At 35.3% G+C, this 19,924-nt stretch overlaps 1 protein-coding gene across 7 annotated transcripts in view; it reads left to right on the plus strand.

Annotated features, from left to right (window-relative positions):
• ATP11A (ATPase phospholipid transporting 11A) overlaps positions 1-19,924 on the plus strand; it is a 115,542-nt gene that overhangs the window by 88,811 nt on the left and 6,807 nt on the right. For 4 of the 7 annotated variants that reach the window (XM_015638093.2, XM_015638067.3, XM_015638075.3 and 1 more), the window contains exons 20-29: positions 1,826-2,000; positions 3,233-3,335; positions 3,628-3,773; positions 4,719-4,778; positions 6,076-6,203; positions 7,915-8,050; positions 8,606-8,629; positions 13,713-13,778; positions 14,059-14,162; positions 15,943-16,108. In XM_015638093.2, the coding sequence (XP_015493579.1) occupies positions 1,826-2,000; positions 3,233-3,335; positions 3,628-3,773; positions 4,719-4,778; positions 6,076-6,203; positions 7,915-8,050; positions 8,606-8,629; positions 13,713-13,778; positions 14,059-14,162; positions 15,943-16,108 (1,108 nt within the window). Of the gene's footprint in view, positions 1-1,825; positions 2,001-3,232; positions 3,336-3,627; positions 3,774-4,718; positions 4,779-6,075; positions 6,204-7,914; positions 8,051-8,605; positions 8,630-13,712; positions 13,779-14,058; positions 14,163-15,942; positions 16,109-17,546; positions 17,636-19,924 lie in introns of all 7 variants that reach the window. The other 3 variants (XM_015638084.3, XM_015638102.3, XM_015638066.3) reach the window with 3 other exon arrangements.

The raw sequence follows: 19,924 nt of genomic DNA on the forward strand, positions 1-19,924 counted from the left end.
GCAAACAGTGAAATGATGACCATTTACCTTAAGAACAGCAGTATGTTTCAGTTTCTGTTGTTAATGTGTGAATTATTATATAGCAATTAAGTATAAGATTGTTTAGAGAAATTTAGGTTTTCAGTTATGGTTCTTTATCTCATTTCTGGTACTACTTTGACTCTTAAAAGAAAAATCACAACTGATACTGTAATAATTTTTCCACCATAAAACCGTTAGCAATAAGTTAACAAGTATTTGTGACAGTATTTTAGCAGAGATTTTCTATAATTCTTAGCCTTACAGCTTAAATGTCTGGACCAGGTAACGTTTCTTAGCTCTCCTTACACTTTATACCCCATTGGTCTAATCAAGAACATTTATATAATCAGTTAAATAAATAATTTTTCTCCATGTCATCTGTACCATTTTGTTCAAGTACCACAGGCCTTACAAGGTGTGATCAAACATGTTTGTTTAACTTTTTGTGCAATGCCAATTTTCTACACGTTTACACTCTTCAGATCTTTTTTTGCCTTTATCTCCAGAGCTGGAGAATAGTACTAAGATAGTAATAGCAGGATTCTACCTGTATGTTCAAATTCAAGCTAAACATGCTTCACTATAATTCACCAAAAATTCAGTACCTTACTTGATCTCATTAATGATAGCTTTTCATTTGATATCATTGTACACCGATGGCATTGCCCTGTTTATGCTAGCAGTAACAAAGTGATGAAAATATCTGGGAACTGTTATTAAATGTAGTTTACAGAATTTTATCTTGCCAAAAATAGCTTCAGTTCTAGTAAAAATTATGGAGATGCCTAAAACACGTATTAATAAATATGGTGTTTTTCTCTCAAACATTGGTCTTGGTGAAACCATGTTTGTTGAAACCCCATGCACAGCAGTGTATAACCTTGGAACACTGCAAAGAGTGTAAAAATAAACCTCAGTGTACATTTATACAACATTCACTGTTGACCCAGAGCCTGAGGCTGCCGTGTAATGCAGGCAGATGTAAGAGCGCTCTGAAATAACTTATTTGGATGCAGCAGAAAATTGCTCTTGCAGTCCAGACCATCTTACCTTCTCCCATTGTTCACTGTATGATAAAGTAGTGAATAAACTACTTCCTGTGACCATGGTTACACTTCTAGCAATGTTCAAATCGCTTCAGGCATACTGCTAATAGATTTTTATGGATAAGAATATATTGTAATATTATAGGAAACATAAATAGTTTTTTCATTTTAGTGTTGTAAATGAAAGTGAACCTGTATTTGACTTAGCCACTACTCTAAAGGCAAAATATCCATACTGTAGATGTATACAGTGGCCTTATCCATCTGGGCCAAGAGGTTTCTTTTAGGCATTTCCTTCAAGGTACTATTTACTTCCGTAAATGTAGACCCTTGGAAAAAAATTATTTCCTCATCAGAGTACCAAAGGCCTTTCCCTTTAACTTACTTTTCCTGTGTTATGGAATGTGCCACAAAATTAACTTTTTTCCTGCAGCTTGGTTTAGCTCACTGCACTTCCTGGGACCTTTTCAAACCAAACTGAAAAGTCATTAATTATACACTCATACTCAGTGGTGAAGTCGCTGAGATATCAGATTTATGTATTCAAACCTGGTGAAGCACTGAATATTTTCAACATAATCCAGAATTTTAAAACGTTGTAAGTCTTATACAAGGAATTTCCTTTAGAAGTATATTAACTTTGTGGAATTCTATATGCATTATTATTTCATTAATTAATTTTCACATAATTCTTACTGACAGATTTTAAATGTGTCTGAGAATTTTACAGTGACAGTTTATATTTTATACCCAAACAGACTTTCAACCGATACGCAAGATTACGGCTTAATTATTGATGGAGCAGCATTATCATTAATAATGAAACCAAGACATGATGGGAGCTCTGGTAACTACAGAGAGATCTTTCTTAATATTTGCAGGAACTGCAGTGCAGTGTTATGCTGTCGAATGGCACCTCTGCAAAAAGCACAGGTTTGTGTTTAATTTCATAATTGCTCATTAGTTATGCACATATGTAAATATTGAAGATTAATGCTCTGTATGACTTAGGATAACTTAAGATGTTACCATTCATTTTTTTCATCTTCTAAAATAAAAAAAGTAAAAAAAAATAATGGAGGGGTGAAAATTTCTGCTGGCAAGCAATTTAGATAAGGGTATGCTACAACAGCACCCAGCTGTGTACCTGAATTTGATTTACGTGCATACTGTTCAAATTTTATGGTTGGTATATGCTGATATGAACGTATTTAATAAATGAACTAACTGCTCTCTTCTTAACAAACTCCGTATAGTCTACTCTTTTGACACTATAAGAGCCTGTGTTACTTCTTACTGCAGTGATATTTTTCCTCTGTTTTTAACATAAGTGGAAAGCCAAGAAGAATAGACAAAAAAAAGTGTGCATTATCATGTTTTAGTATACTGACTGTTGCATTTGCCATTTGTATCAAGTAAAAACGTATCCTTCCAATACTGAAACCTCTCAAGATAGCTGAAGAGCTGTTAAAGGAAAGAAGTACTTGTATATGTATTTGTTTTTTCTTTCAGTTTGTCATGTCTTTTTCTCAGTGCACAGGTATAGCATATGTAACCCTTATTCGCATTAACAAATGTATGTAGCCAGCACTATAATTATCTGGAAGTTTGTAGAAGTTCTTAGTTGCAGCTGACTCAGTACCAAGTTTTCAGAGACAATAATTTGTAATGGAGAGATTTGAAGTCACATATTTGGACAGTTTCTATATCAATAGTTTTTATATGTATATAGAGTCTGATATATTTTCTTAAATGTAGGAAAAAGGTTCAACACAGATTAGAAATAAAAGGTTTTTAGTCTTTCATTTCAGGATTTCTTTGAAATGGTGCACTCTCTGGAATACTCTTAATTTACTGATGCACTGACACAGCATTAAGCAATCTTAACAATATCTTCCATTATTCAGCTCTTCCTTCCTCCTGTCCCATCTCTCTCTTAGTAGTTTGGAAATATTTAAAAAAATGTTTGGAATAAATACTTAATAATATGAGGAAACTGTGATCTTTATGTATAGCTGTTGCAATGTGTAATGTTGGTTTTCCCTGCCTTCTGAGAATTTATTACAAAACTGCCTCGGTAATTTTTATTTAATGTTACACTTGCACAAAATAGCAAACCATTACAGGGGAGAGTTTCTAACACTACTTTTTTTTTTTTTTTTCAGATTGTAAAGTTGATTAAGTTATCAAAAGAACATCCTATTACATTAGCAATTGGTGATGGAGCAAATGATGTCAGTATGATTCTAGAAGCACATGTTGGTATAGGTAAGCCTGCTCTATAGTATATTATTTCAAGTGAAATGACAAAAACAATGTATTTCTTAAAAACAGGCAGTCTCAAAGAATCAGGTTATATGTGTTACAGACAACTTTTAGTGCATTTGTTCTAGGAATTGTATGAGATAGTCATGATCTCCCATTCTGTCAGTACCATAGCATTATTATATAATTTTGCAATTAATTATGTCTTTTTAATGGTTCTTTACTTATTAAATAGTAAAGAACCATTAAAAAGACATAATTAATAATAAATTAATACCTCTTTTTTTTTTTTAAGGAATCATTGGCAAAGAAGGTCGTCAAGCAGCAAGAAACAGTGACTATGCAATACCTAAATTTAAACATTTGAAAAAAATGTTGCTTGTTCATGGGCATTTATATTACATTAGGATATCTGAACTTGTGCAATACTTCTTTTATAAGGTAGGAGAATGCTTATTCTAATTACGTAAGCCTCAAAAACTTAAATATCTGACTATATAATGTTTTTGCAACTAATGATACAAACTGGCAGCAATTCCATAAAGACATTTTCTTGAGTACCAGATGCAGTGCTTAAATGGGATTATTGTTTTTATTCTGAACATGAAGCGAAATAGATTTTATATAGATAGATTCTGTAATAGATGTTACACTTAAAACCAAAACTTCCATCTTATTTTTTCATATCCTACAAATTCCATCTGCTTATTTCCAGTACCATCCAGGTTGTCTTATCATGAACTTTTAAATCACATTGGACATAGTATTTGAGAACTTAGACATTACTGCAAATTAAGTTAGACTAAATTCATTATAATAGTGTAGGTGGAAAAAGTTCATAGTGAGCATCCCCCTATTTAGACAGTTTTGTTATTTCTAAATGTTGGCATATAATCCAAGTTCTTTCTATAAGCAGTGGAGTATTATAGAAAGGAACTGTTACAGGTTTGATCTCATGTTTGACTGTAGCTATAACTGGGAGAGGATGACTTTTGGGGTTACAGCTAGAAACATCTTATAGTTGCTTTCTGGAAACCATGCTAACCAGATAACCATGCTTGCTTATCATGGTTTGTCTCCATCTTTGGATTGTCCCTTTTTTGCTTTGCTGTAACTGAACTGTGTTCCTGGATCCCAAGTTTCACTGCCCTTGAATTTTCAAACTGTAGCCTTGTAAGATTGTTTTGAAAATATTTTAAGTGTTTTATTCCTAACAGTATTACTGCATGATGTGACTGTTGGAGTTTAATATTTATGTAGTTTTTATTACTGTTCCTGCCATGCTCACTATTGTTAGTGTTATAAAACTATGATGCACTTATTTATAGGCTTGTATATAAATTAGTGCTTGCATTTCGCTTTACAACAGTTCACTTTGTTTTTCAGAATGTCTGCTTCATTTTTCCTCAGTTTTTGTATCAGTTCTTCTGTGGGTTTTCACAACAGGTTAGTTGATCTTTTTCTATCAATGTCTTGTTATCTCTTTTGCTTTTTTTATAACAACAACAAAAAAAAAGCATCTTCCTAAAAAATTAGCGTTGACTTACACAAAGAAGAACTTCACTTTTGGTTCATACAGTATTCAGTGGCAATTGCATTTAAGTTACAGAATTACTGGTTTTATGAATTATCATAAAAGCAATGTTAAAGTCAAGGAATACAGAAATACAATATTTGGAAATGGCAGTGCAAAGTGAAGTGTCCGTGGGAAATGTGCATTCAGTTAGATTTAAGCCTACTGGACGTGAATAGGGGAAATCCTGAAAGATGAGTAATTGAACCAGTTGTTCAATTTTTAGAATTCAGAATGAAAATGAGAGAATAAAGTAGTCTTCTCTAGCATAAACAGGTATGAATTACGAATTTCAGATGAATAGCAGCATCCAAGTACTTGAAAATATAAAAACTGAAAAATGGAGGAAAAGTGAACTATTACTCAACAGAAAAGTGCCATCATTCAGGAGATGATTCAGTATCTGCCTTGCTAATTTTTTGTTTATTTTCTCTTCTCCCTTGTTCTCATCTAATTTGTATAGAAAAGATCTATCTACCTCTTCTTTCTTCTGAATGAGGGAGCAAAAAACAAAGGAATGATTGACTGAATTTGGACAAAAAGGGTTTATATTTTCAGTATTAAATTGAGTGAGAGTTGGATTTAATTGGGAGGAAAACAGCACTATTGAATTTGTTGAAAGAAAGCCCAGGAGAAGTTAAAATAACAATTTATTTTTTTTTCTGTTTTGAATTCTGTTTCAAACAACCACAGAAAACTTTGTAGGTTTTTATAAAGCATTTTTAGGATTTAGATATGAAAACATGTGTTATGAAAATTTAGCTTAATTTTTATCCTTTTTTAAAGACATGGAGGAGATAAAAGGAGAAGGAGATATATGGGTGTTATGTCAGAGAAAAATTTCTGCCTCGACAGGAATGTGTAATTTGGGTCTGGTATTACAGCTGAAACAATAGGAGGAGCCAGTATGTGGACCACACTGGTCCATGAAATGGATTTTTTTGCTGATCTTTTTCCTCCAGGTAAATGGGATACAAGTGGAGAGTTGTATCCCATACCAGTCAGCTGCTGTTCAGGGGTATTTACCTCCATTCTGAAGAAATATAACTTCGGTTTCCTGCAGAAGTTCATGCATTCATTTCAAATGAAGCCTCATGCAGAAGACTTATTTATAAACTATGATTTGATTTTAAATTAAAAGTAGTTGATTTAATTCTTTTCCATCTACAGACTTTATACGATACTGCATATCTCACACTGTACAATATCAGCTTCACCTCCCTTCCTATCCTCTTGTACGGTCTAATGGAACAACATGTCAGTCCAGACACACTCAAGAGAGAGCCTTCCCTGTACAGGTAAAATTAAAACACTGTACCCCAAAGTTTGACTGTTCAGTTGTGGGATCTGTGTCTGTTACAGTGGAAGTCCTCAAGATTTCTATACCACAGGGATACAGCAGAACATCAGATACACTGCAACAGAAAGATTGAAGACCAGGTGCAAGGCCTATGATGTTACAGTAGATAAACATGTGTTTTTACATGCACATTTACAAACCAAACCAGGCATTTGCTGCAGAGGGAATGAAAACAAAATAGTAATCACTGTTTAACAAAATCATATTAGGAGATTTATTTTAGTACTCTTTATTTCCTCCAACCATGGGGAGGAAATATGGGGAACAGAAGCATTTTAAGAAAAGAAAACATGCTGTTTTTTCTAGATACATGTTTTATTCTGTAAGAAAAGATGACTGAATGTTACAGTGTATCAGGTGATGTATTCTGTGTGGTGTCCAACATATTGTTGACTCATTTCTGGGCATTGGAATTGACTTGTTTAGGTTCTTAGCCACTTGAAATACAGAACTGCATTTGGCCATCTAAATTAGGAACAGTGCTCAGTTTATATCCTTGTAGCTGCAAAAACAGTACATTTCAGGGAGAGGTAACAGGAGATAATCAAAGAAAAAACATTCTTCGAAAGAAGTAATATTGGCTGCCCAAACATTAATCAACAGTAGTGATGTGTTTTTACTAATGAAATTTGAAGAGTAATACAAAAGAATACTGTTAAGTTTCAGCAGAAATGTTTTTATTTTCTCTGTGATGTTTTGGATGTTTTTAATTTAGAAATGGTAATTCAGAAGCCTCTTTTTGGTTTTTGAAAGCTAGCAGAGCTTACTTGTCAGAAACCTGTGTGTTTTAATACCTGACAGAGACTATTGCTAAGCTGTTTAGGGCAATAGTGGTTGTTCTGGGCCAAATGAGGCTATTCATGTCCAAATATGGGTTTGCACTCTATATTGTTAATCTCTGGGGAGAAATTACTACATGTGGTCATCAGACAGTCTTTAAAGTTCATATGATAGAAGTACTGGTTGGTAGTAAATGTGTCTGTTACTCAGGGTTTTCATTTAACTGTGTCCTGATTGACTCTGCTGCATTCTATACTGTATGCCAAGTTGATGCATACCCATTATGTGGACAAAAACTGTAGTTGTAACATTTAACAATTTTTTTGTAGTAAGAAAATACATGCTAATGAAGTGTTCTGTAGTTTACAAATTCCTGTATGTTTTTGTGGAAAAACATTCAAGCAACTCTATTTGACCTGAAGCTTCAAGTCAACTGCAAACCCCTCGTTTTACATTCCACATAAAATTAATGTTTTATTTTGTTGCAATAGTCTGTATATAAGTATCCTAGGGGAAATAAAGCAAAGTCTCCAGAGACCTCTAGTGTTTCCATTTAATATCTGCAGTGGATCATGACATGCGCAGCAAGCACTGGAAAAGAGATACCTTCTGTAGAGATTGAAAAGTAAACGGGTACAGCATAGAGTTTGCCATTGTTGAAATAAGCAGAATTACAGGGATCAGTAAAAAGGGTTTAGTAACAATTAAATAAAAATAAAGAGGACATGTTGAGGTAGGAGTTAGATTTGCAGTGGTGGACAGTTGTAATGTGGAAATGTAGTGGTTTTCAAGAAACAGTATGAATGATCTCAGTTATCTGGGATTTTCAAACCTGTTGATAATGAACATATGTTTCTTGTTTCACACAGAGATGTTGCCAAGAATGCTTTGCTGCGCTGGCGTGCGTTTATTTATTGGACATTCCTAGGAGTGTTTGATGCTGTGGTATTTTTCTTTGGTGCCTATTTATTGTTAGACAACACAGTTGTGACCAGCAATGGACAGGTTAGTGTTGGATTTCATCAGTCAGTGGTAATTTGTTTTAATGCCAGTTGTGAAATGAACATAATTTTAATTGTTTTCTTTAATATTTGATGCAAGATGAGAACTTTTTTATGAGTTACAGTGAGATAGATGGGTTATCTGTTTAAAAAATCTGAGCAATGCAATGAAACATACTGTGTATTAGTAAGCAGAGACATAAGATTGAATACTAATTAGGAGAAATATATGACATCAATTCCATGTCTTCTTAATGTATACAGTAACTTTTCAGTTTCATACTTAACATGCGTCTGATGAATGTGTTTAACATATCAAAATGCTCTCAGTAGAGTAGTTATGATCATAAAAGATTTTAAATATATAAGAGCTTTTTAATAGTTTAATTATTTTTGACATATAGCAGCTTAAAATAATCTATCTCTACTTGCTTTGCAGTCACATGAATGCAAATTTTATGAACTTTTGCATTTTATTTATTTTATCCATTGATATTTTGGTCTATTTTATTTGTGTGCTTTTTTTCTTTTTGCTACTTGCTTCTCTTCCTATCCTCAGCTAATGACAACCAGCACTCACATGGTAAGACTATTGTGGATTTGTCATGATATCCATTTCATCTTTCTTAAATTAAACTGTTAAAGAGCAGTACAATATCATTTAAGCCTAGAGTTAGAAATGTTCTTTATAGCTACTCTATAAGTATTTAAAATAAAAAGAACTTTATACAAATTATATTGAGGTATATGAGGTGTGGTATAGAACCATGAACTTTAAAAAAAGCTTTTTGCTTCTTTGCATTTTGTTATTCTGTTGTATGCTTTTCTGTAACCTACATTTTGTTGCTGACTCTCTGCTATAGAAATTTTTTTGCAGTTTATGCTATAATGTACTTTAATGGGTTTAGAAAATGTCCTCAAAGTGAGAAAGAAAATAAACTCTACATGGTTTTCTTGCCTGCATGCAACATGCACATTTGCTACAAATGTTCAGATATCATTGAAAACCACCTTTGTGACATCTGTCAGGGAAATGAACTTCAAGTGTGAGAGAGAACACTTGTTAAAAAGCGTTTTTTTCTAAGGACAGAATAAGCTTCCACTAGACAGAACAACACATACTGTACTATAGCTTTTTTGATACCATTATTCTCTCTGTTAGATGTCCAAAATTCTTCATCACCATATATTTAGGCTGCTGAAAATTTGAGTTGTTATACCTGTACCAATTTTGTAAACAGTTTGTATTGCGAATATTCTGACTTGGTTCCTTTATGAAATTCTAATTGTCTTCCATTACATGCATTCAGTCTAATTCTAAGGCTCTAAAGACAGATTAATGCCTAAATCTCAAATTTCAGATGTTGAAGTCTACAACCAGATACCCATGTTAATACTTGAAGATCATGTGTTGCTTGAGGAGACATTCTGAGTCTTGAGTGTCTGCGTTAGAAAATTTGTCTTTATTGAGAATGTGTGCCTGTGTTTATGTATAAAATTTGAGAGATATTGAGTTGCAATTTTAGATTTAAAGGCTTGAAAATTTCAAGTGTTCAGGAATAGCCAGAGACACTTATGTGAGTTTATACACATGTCAATGCTAATAGGGGTTGATAGTCATTTCCCAGTTTTAAAATTTTGCTTACATCTGGAAAAAGTTAGTGAAGAATTTGAAGGTTTGAAAGGTTTGCTACTGCAACAAAACGTTATTATTGAACAAGGAGAAAAATAGAAAGCAGTAAAGAACATAAAAAAGCTGACAGTAACACTAATGCCGTAAGCGATACGTAATGCTATAAGTCAGGTTCCAGATTCTTAAAATGGGTACTGAAGCAAAAATTATTTTTTCCTTTCCCCACAAATGACCTAATCATTATAATCGCAAAACTAGTAAAAAATGAACAAAGACAATATCTTTCCCATACAATTGTGCCTGTCAGACTAAAATGAACATACCATTAAGCTTGCTTCCAAACACAGTTCCCCCCAAAATGTTTCTCAGTGTTTTGAAATTAGTTTGAAACTATTTGCTTCCTGTAGTGTGATATTACTAGAATAACAGAAAAGTGTACTTCTGATTGCTGAGATCTACTTTATAAATGCCTCCCTTGGTCATTTTCTGGTAAGCAAAACTAAGATGGCAAAGATTTATCTCTTATTGTTATTAATTTGTGGTACTTGGCTTTTGTGATATTTTGCTTTGTGTGGTGTTCCATTATGGATAGGACATCGTGGTTGGTGTTGCAAAAACATATACAGTTAGAAACCAACTACAGAAGAAAAGTAAGAAGAAGGAGAGGCACTGTACAAGTCATAGGAGATTGCAAACATCGTATTAGTTTACCCATATAATAAAATGTATTTCCTGGGTAATTTTCTTTATTTTATCATTTGATACAGAGTACATTAAATGCAATTAAGCTGGATTGAGGGAGACTAAGTTAAAAGGAATAACTGAATGAGAAATACAAAAGAACAGGCAGGAAGATAGGTGAGCAGAATGCTGAATTGGAACATGGAAGATGAACAAATACAGTCACAGGAGGAGGAAGTTTTGGATAGGCTGGAAGGAGAACATAGAAAAATACTCGTGAATAAACTAGATGTTAACAGACTTACAAAAGAATGATTCATTTCCCGAAGGCATGAATCATGTATCTTGAGACATTCAGTGCTAAGAAGACATTGTGAATTTTTGTAACTCACACCTTCCCATATTACTTCACTTACCTTTCTCTGCACCAAAGTAGCAGCTTTTGTCCCTGTGCTGGGGCCTCACTTTCTGAGTCAGTAAGATGTGTGGATAAGAAGATTGGTTGCAGATGAAAGCTTTCTATCCAGCCTAGCAAACAGACAGGGGAAGGTTGTTTTGAATTCTTTATTTCATCTAGCAGCTTTAATTGCAAATATGGACAAATCTGTTCAGCAGAAACTTAGACTGACAGGAGGTTCTGTAACAGATGCTACATATGACACAAGAACATTGTAAAATTTAACTGCAAGAAGAAAGTTGGTAAACAACATGATTGGACATTGTTGATCCAGATTCCTTTCCAGTGTTAACTGCATAGGTTTTTATATGGCACAGAAAATACAATGATGACGTGAGCCTATTACATATCAAAGTAAAAGATCAAAATGCTGAAGGTTTTCTGAATTTTATCTAGTGTTCAATAGACTCAGTCACACAGTAAGCAGTCTTAAAATAGTGAAATGATTACTAAGAATAATTAAGCTTTTGGCCAGTCATTTGTTTATTTTCTTTTTTTTTTTCCATTCCCAGTTGATTGCATTATCTTAGACTAGCTTTCTACTGATTTATGTCCTGTGCTGGCTGTGGTCTTCATTATTTTGCACAGCGGCATATCTGTATGATCAACTTCCCACCTGTCATGTAATGTTGGGTGAGCTCATACAGAAAAGTATATATTAGACATGATCCAGTTCAACTCACTGTGCAGGGCTAATTAAAATCAATTTGCTGAAGGCTTTGTGTAGTCTTCAGGTTTTCAGTATCTCTGAACTTGCAGATTCCATAACCTTCCAGGACAACCTATTCCAATGTTTTTCTGTCTTCATGATGGAAAAATTTCTCACAATACCTAAGCAGAATATTCTTTTTGAAGAGGGATTTGTTCCAGTTCTTCATCTTTGTACTTCTTCAGGTATTTGTAGGCAGTTTCTTAACCTTCTCTTCACCAGACTAAGTTCCTCCACCCCTCTTTGCAGGAGAGTTACAGGCTGCTAAACACCGTGGTTGCCTGTCACTGATCATTTCCTATTTTTTTCACATCACTCATGAACTGAGGGGCCCAAAACCAAGCACAGTGTTCCAGGTTCAACCTCACCGTAGTAGGAGTCAACAGGGGAATAAATATCTTTGTTCAGTGGCCATGTTCCTCCCAGTTGCTGTGCAGTTTACCTTATGGAGTATATGGAGAGCACAATATAGGCTTGTATTCAGTCTGGAGTCCTTAAAACCCCACTGCAACTTCCTTTTCAGCAGGGCCATTGCACAGTCAGTCACTACTCCATCGTAGGTGTAAATCTTTGCACTTCTCCTTATTTAATTCCATAAGGTATCTGTTAGCCTGCTTCTCAAAGCAGCAAAGGTCCCTCTGGATTGAAACTGTCATTCATTATTTCAGCTGTTCTCTATTTTTATACCACCTGGTAGTTTGCTCATGATATTCTGTCACCATCCAGCTACTGACAGGGATATTCCACAATTTCCAGACCAGTTGCTGTTCTAGTGTGATTGACTGATTACCAGAAGCCAACCATCCATCAAGGATTTTTGAGTCGAGTGGTTCAAACAGTTTTCAACTGTCCTAGTAGTCCATTTAGCCAGCCCCTGCTTCCTTATTGTCCAAGTGTCAAATGCTTTGCTAAATTCAAAATATATTGCATCCACTGCTTTTCCTCCTCAAAAAAAAATCATCCTTGTTGGTCCCGCACTGTTGCCTGCTCCTTTCTTTCCCAATCTTTGCTGCTTACTGCAAGGAGCAGGTTTTGCTTGTGAAGACTAATATCCAGAGTATTGAGTAATTCAGCATTTTCTTTGAAACCTTCCACTGGGTTGTCTTATCCCACTCCATCAGCAGACTTGCATTCTTCCTTTGAGGAAAGGATGTCTGTAAATATCCTTTTTGTCCCCCTAGTAATCCTAGTTAGAGCTGAGTTTTGTCTGATTTGTTCCTTTGCTTTTATGCTGTTTGCTGTCTGCCCACATGGTCATCTCTTGAATGCTTCCATTTTGCCTTTTTGTCCATGCAGTAACATCCTTTGGCAGCTGGATCTTCTGCTGAAATTCCAAGCCTGCATGGAAGTTGTCTCATTCCTGAAGTTGTAACTGCAGAAGGGAGTTCATGAGATCTCAACAGTTATGTTTCAAAGTAATTCGGATCTCTTGGACACCTCTCTTTCGTGGGTGCAATATCCTGAATCAAACACAGTCTCTTCTAAAATCCAGTGTCCTAACTGTTGCTTACTTTCCCAGTATTTCTCTGGATCCTGAACCTGGTCATCTGATAGCTGCTGAAGTCCAAGAAATCCTCTGTGACAATATTCACCACTAGTTCTTCCCTGAATCAGCATTGATGGTCATTTCTGCCCACTTGAAAAGCAGAGGTGTTTTTATGTCAGTGTGCAAGTCGAAAGAAAATCAAACACAAGTTAAAAGTGTTTTATCTTAAAACATATGTGGACGTTTGTGAACTTGTATGGTTATAACATTCTTATGCTTATCTGTATAACATGCTGTTGAACCTCCAAGAAATTGTTGGATGCCAAGGACATCCATCAGAGAAGGGAAATCAGAAAAAAGATGACATCCAAGAAGATTGATGATATGACTACAGCTCATTTTCCAATCTCAATGATTTTTTAGTTGTGCTACCCTTGATTTCTGTTAGGAAATATATGTGTGAACTTCACGTTCAGAGCATTGGTTGTGGTCTTTTTCTGTCTGTCTGAAATGTGAGGGATGTACATACAGACCAAGAAACCAGAGCACTTTGCACTGGATAGATCATGTAAAAATTCAGTTTTTGCTCAAGTGTCAGTTCATGATACAAAGTAATACTAATCTTTAAGATACTTATTCTGAACAATTCACAACCTAGTGGACAATATTGCCTATAACTGCTTTGGACCATTTTTTATAGGTGTTTGGAACTTGGACCTTTGGAACAGTGGTGTTTACTGTGCTTGTGTTCACGGTTACATTTAAGGTAAGGTGTGCTATATTTTATCTGCTGAAACTTTCTTAAAACTTGTTTTTCAATTGTTACTTATATTGGTTTCTTTTTATCACCATGCATTGTTTTATTACTTTAAATAGAGAGTTTGCTATCTGTGCCTTTTAACTGTGCTCAAACTTGAAAGATGTTTTTAACTAATTCTATGTAGAATTCTTACCTATTTTCAAAAGATATAATTCTGTTTTATCTCCTGCTGGGAATTCTTGTTGTGTCTAGTTAGTAATAACATCATATAATTTTTTTTTTCCAGCTTGCACTAGATACACACTATTGGACATGGATTAATCACTTTGTGATCTGGGGATCACTGGTATTCTACATTGTCTTTTCTCTGCTCTGGGGAGGAATTATTTGGTATGAACTTTATTATTAATTACATTGCAAAAGTTGTTTCAGAAACATAAAGTTGTATTTCACCTTTTTGTCACAGAATTAAATTTAGCCTTTATACAATGCAGAACTCTATTTTAAACACATCATAATTGCTAAATGGAGAGTGTTCAGCTCTTCTATCAATGAATGTCTGCTAAAATAGTCTTAAAGAAGAGTACAAGGAGAATATCAGACCCCAGACTACCACTGAGTTTATCTCAGTAGTGTCAGTCAAAAGCAGCCCAAGGGCAGGTTCAAGGAGCCAATGTTGCCTTTCTGAATCAATATGTCACAGAACAGGTATATTTGTGCACTTGGTGATTACCCACCTACCTGCTGGGCTTGTCTTGGAAGTTAGCTGTAGCAGTCAAAACTAGAGACAGGGAGCAGAACTCAAAATTGAAGTGATGTGGATGTCTAAGAGTCCTGTGTTTGAGCTCATTGTTTTGCCTCCTTACTTAGCAAAGGGGAGTTACTGTATGTGTCTGATCATCTACTTATTCATGTTGGTAAGAAGCTTTATAGGAATTAGTATAACTCTTGTGCATAGCTAATTTAAAGTGTTGGGGGGTTTTGTTATTAAAAGTTCTGTGTACTTGAAACTGACATTTTTGGAAAGGAAATCAAGTCGGAACAAATTAAGTTCATTGGTGTGCCTGATTACCATCAGGAGCTGGAAATTTTGTTTTGCACTTGTAGAGCTCCCAGTTACAAGGCCATCTTTTTAACTACTGTTGGAGTCATTCTGCTTTGTATACAGGGTATTTTGAGGGACAGAGAAGGAGGGGGCTTACTATTGCTTGATGTTTAAGATGCCATTTAATTTAGAGAAAGGATTTGTATTTAGCTTGTCTTTTGCAAATGAGTAGCTACCTCTTAAGTCCTTGGATATTTAGCTGACTCTTCTTTTTTCTAGTAAGGTCAAATCTCAGTTTCTTCAGCATCAGTTTGCAGAAGTGACATTTTCCCAGATAATGTTTTCCAACCAGCCTTGCTGTGCATTAGAGAAATGACTGTGTGTATATAAAAGTGTATTTTGTCTTAGTTACCTTTTTAGTATGCAAATACTATCAAATTTTGAAAACTGCCAGGAAATTGCCCTACTGGTTTTGCAGTGCAGTGTTATAGCAAACTCCCTTGATCTTTGCTCTCAGTGATTATGGCCTCTGGCTCCCAGTGCCATACAGTGATGGCATTTTAATGATCATGCAACTGCATGGGATACAGGGAGATAGGGAAGAGAAGGTATTAATAGTGTGGTTAGATAACTGTGTGGTGAACAGGATGGGGAGCATAACAAGAAAGCATTAGAGATGCTATGGGGAGCCTGAGAGGTATGAAAATAAGTGTGGTTAACAAGCCTTACTCTGAGGATACATGCAAAGCAGTGTGCCTTAGCAAAGACCAGGGGAATGGTGGGTGGGACACTAAGAAGAAAGGTGGAAAATAGCTGGAGCAAGATACATGGAAGAACATAAACACGTTAAGAATTAACTTAATGTATCTTTGCAAGGGAGAGACACTATGGCAGGGAGGGGACAGAATGATATTTTCTGCAGTCTGAAGGACAAAAGGAAGGTAGTTATCTCCAGATGGTGCATGGTTAGCTCTCTCTTTGAGAAGACTGGGATGGATGAATTCCCACTAACTGGAAAACTGAACCTGAAGTATTTTATCACTGGTATAATTCTTGTATTTAATACTGTCAGCCTTTCTTTTGTGTATTAAAGTTTAATAATTATTTTATCTTTTTTCCTCACAGGCCTTTTCTCAATTATCAGAGGATGTATTATGTGTTCATGCAAATGCTGTCCAGTGGTCCTGCGTGGCTGGGTATAATTCTGCTCATAACTGTCAGCCTTCTTCCAGATGTTCTGAAGAAGGTCTTTTGCAGGCAGTTGTGGCCTACAGCAACAGAAAGAATCCAGGTAAATAATCTTTTACATTGTGAAGTTAGGGTTTTTACCCTAAGTTAGGTATTAAAGTGTCTAATCACCTAGGCCAAGGTCAGAGATCAGATCAGAGCAGAGGTTCCCCATCTCTGGTGTCTGAGCAATATGGTGAAAGAAGCTGCCTGTTATTTACATGGTGGTGTTAACCTGCATCCTGGGGCAACACTTGTGCCTCCATACTAGCAACCAAAGGGAAATCAGCTGATGAGGACGGTAGGAGACAGCTACATGGCTCAACATGATTTTTGATTTGAGGAGAAGGGCAAGGGGATTTCCATAAGGGTAGCTAAGAGGCACTTACATCTGATAACATACTGATACCTGTTACAAAAACATATGCATTAAAACTTACTCATATCCTATTAATATTTTTTTCCTCTTGTATTTCCACTTACGTTTTGCCTGTTCTGATCCATTATTTGTACAAAAATGTGCCTTGCTGTGCCAATGGGAAGAGGATTTTAGTATCTATTCTCTCCTTTCATCTGATCAGCCCAAAAGGAGAAATGACTGTGTAAATACATGCAAGTTCTTCTAAGGCTGATGAGGAAGCCCGGTTCTATGGGGGAACTATGGTACTATGGTCGGGACATGAATAGGAAATGTTTCTAGTATTTTAACCCCAGTAAACTTTTATTTATTATCTATGTTAGAACATGAAAGACAGTAGAAGTGCTGAACTTTAATCTTAATGTTACTGCCCTTGCCCTTTTCAGCCCATCAGCTGCCACCAGTAGGTTCAAAGAATGAGTTACCAACAACAGATGGGATTAGGTAGCATTTTGATGTTTAAAGTATTTTGCATTAAGAGGAAAGGAATAAAGAACACTGCTACCAAGGAAAAAAAATATCCGTGTGTCAAACGTAAAACCCTCTGTCACGGTTTCGTATTCCTAAAATGTACAGGTGTAATAATGCCTCACTTCAGGAAAGAATAAAGAATAGCAGGAAAGCATTCCTAGGCAGATTAGTATTTAATGTTTTTTCATTTGGAGATTTCAGATGTCTCTTTGCTGTATGTGCTACTAGTGGAAGGAGTTGACCTCAGTATAGATTCTGAATAGTTAATTTAAAAGTCTAAAGAGAGAGAATGAGCAAGGGTTAAGGTAAAGAAACAAGCTAGTAAATAAAAAGCCCTAACAAAGATTTTGTAGCATTTCTTACAGACATTGTGTATTAGTACGGAAAATGAATCAATAGTAAAGCAGACTGTGGGCTCTACACTGGCAATATTATTTTTTTTTGATATTTAATCGAAGATCTGTGACTTTTAACCAGTTATATTGCTTGTGTTTCTTCTTCCCTCTCTTTGCTTCTGCCTGTCTTCCAATCTGCTTTGTCTAAATAACTGCTACCTTGCTTTAAACATAAATGATGTGTTCGGTTGCTTCCTACAATCTTCTGGGGAAATCAGACTAAACATCAGTGCCTTTCTGTTGAGCAGTCCACCATCTTTATGCTTTCTCAGACTTCAAGCAGTCTAAGTTTCTAATGGAACAAAAGGTGACTTTTTTCTGCCTTTCTGCATGCTTGGCCATTTCATTCAAAGGACTTTATAAAGTTTATCATCAGAAGTTCTTACCATAGTCATTATCTCCATTTGTGATTAATGTCAACTATATATTGAGGAATATTTTTAGTGTAGTTTTTTCCTTCTGTGTATCTCAAAGATTGTATTTGTTGTCACAGTCCCTCACTGTCACTATCAATTTTTGCCACTGTTCTTGCTGCATTTTACACATTGTTTCTGACTCAGGAATCTATGACTCTTATGTCCCCATTTTAATCATTGGTCTGTATGTAGATGAATGCATGTTGTGTTTCCAGCGCACCTGAATGATTAGGATGGTGGCCACACCAACAAGTGATAATTCTGATTAGGCTGATGTTGCTAGCATAATACAGAAAATGTGGTACTGGAAGCCACTTAAGCAGTCTTTGGAATATATTAATGTATCTTCTCTGCTGCTAGAAAATGCAACTTTTTTTCTTTTTCAAGCATGCATTTTGAGCTTTCCTTATGTTCCCTTTTATGAAATTCCATGTTCTTTCTAGAAAGAAAACAGCTCAAGACCTGAAAGTTTATGACATTATTTAATATAAAAGTAGAAGAAATGCTAGTAAATCTTGTTTCCCCTACAGTCTGCAAGAAAACTGGTTTTTACTTAATATTCAGAGACTGTTGGTTTTCACTGCAGATTTTATATCTTTCTTTCTTAAATGGTTAAGATAAAAAATGTATTTCTTCCTTCTTTCCCCCTCAAAAAGATATAGACAATAAAATAAAATACTGCATTTACATAAATCAGAGGGAAAATACATTTTTTTCACTATCGATAATTCTGACTAAAATTGTCTCTTAAGTGCCTTACGCTTGATTTGAACTGAGCTTATAAGTAATTATTTTTAAATTTACTGCATTCCTAAAAGTGATATTGTTTTCTTTATAATAAAAGGGCTTTGGGAACAGTTGAAAAGATTAACATAAGACTAGTGACCATTTCCCAGGTTACTAAATTAGCTCTACTCAGGCAAGAAGAATGCATAAAGCCTTTGAAGCAGTTCTTATACTTCTAAATTTTTCAGTTCAGAGTCATTCCAATGTGTGATGAGCGATTGTTTACCATCATTAACATTCAGATGTTAATAAATATAGCTCTGGGTTTTTTTCAGAGAGCTTTTCTGTGATTTATATATATATATACATGTGTATGTGTATACACATACATATATGTACATACAAGTATATATATGTGCGTGTGCATGTATATTGATATATATATACACACATATGAACTGTTGTCTTTCTTGGGCTAAAACATTACTTCTGCAAAAGCTTTGGAGGAATCTGTTGCCTTTTGGTAATTTTGATCAAAATCTGCTTATTTCTTGTAGTCTCTGCAACTCTGGCTCAATGACACAAACTGAATTTTGTGCTTTAACTGGTGCAGCTGCGAGGTTTCAGCTTGAACTTTTAAAAAGCAGTAGAGTATTTTTTTATATATATATCCAATCTACATTGATTATATTTTCTTTTACTTTATTCTTTCATTAGTAGCAGAATTTCAGCCGCTCTGTAGGGAAAATGTAAATTAAATCCTATTTCCATTTTTATAATTTTCACTTTGATTGACAGTGCTTCAGCAATTCCAAGTATTTGGTAGCTGAAATACCAAGTGTTTAATTTCTGAGCTGCAAATGACTTCTGTGCTTTCATCCCTTTTTACAAAATATTTTTCTTTTTGTCTTTGTTTTTGACTGATGATTTTTTAACTTCGCTTTCACTCAGTCACAAGCTTGGGCCATCAACCATGTTATAAGATCTTTACCCTTTTCTGCACCTGGGGAAACCCAAAGTGGTCTTTTGCCTGGGGAAGCTTCTCTGGGTTTTCATCATTCTTCTGTTCCTCAATGGGTTTAGCTGCTGTTGAACAACTGCACTGGGTGCTAGAAAAGTGTTCACCAGGAAACTGCTGCCTTTGTCACGTGTCAGGCTCCTCCTCTGTAGAAACAAAGCAATGGATCTTGCTGTTGCAATATTTGAATGCTGTGGAAGAAGTTTCCTTGGCAACTCCCGGCCCTCTCTGCCCATAGTGTAATGAGTGAGCTGTAAGCCAGCCTTTATTAGCGCCGCTCCATCACCTCTGTGTGGGGCACTCCCTTCAGTATGCCGGAGTTCTGGGGAGTAGTGAGGCAGGATGTCCCCTCCTTAATGTAGGATCAATTTGGCCTCGTTGTATCACAGGCACCTCTCCCATTCAGTGCAAGTTATTATTAGAGGGGCAGGACACA

The sequence above is a fragment of the Parus major genome, chromosome 1 (genome assembly GCF_001522545.3).
Source record: "Parus major isolate Abel chromosome 1, Parus_major1.1, whole genome shotgun sequence".
NCBI classification, from domain to species: domain Eukaryota; kingdom Metazoa; phylum Chordata; class Aves; order Passeriformes; family Paridae; genus Parus; species Parus major.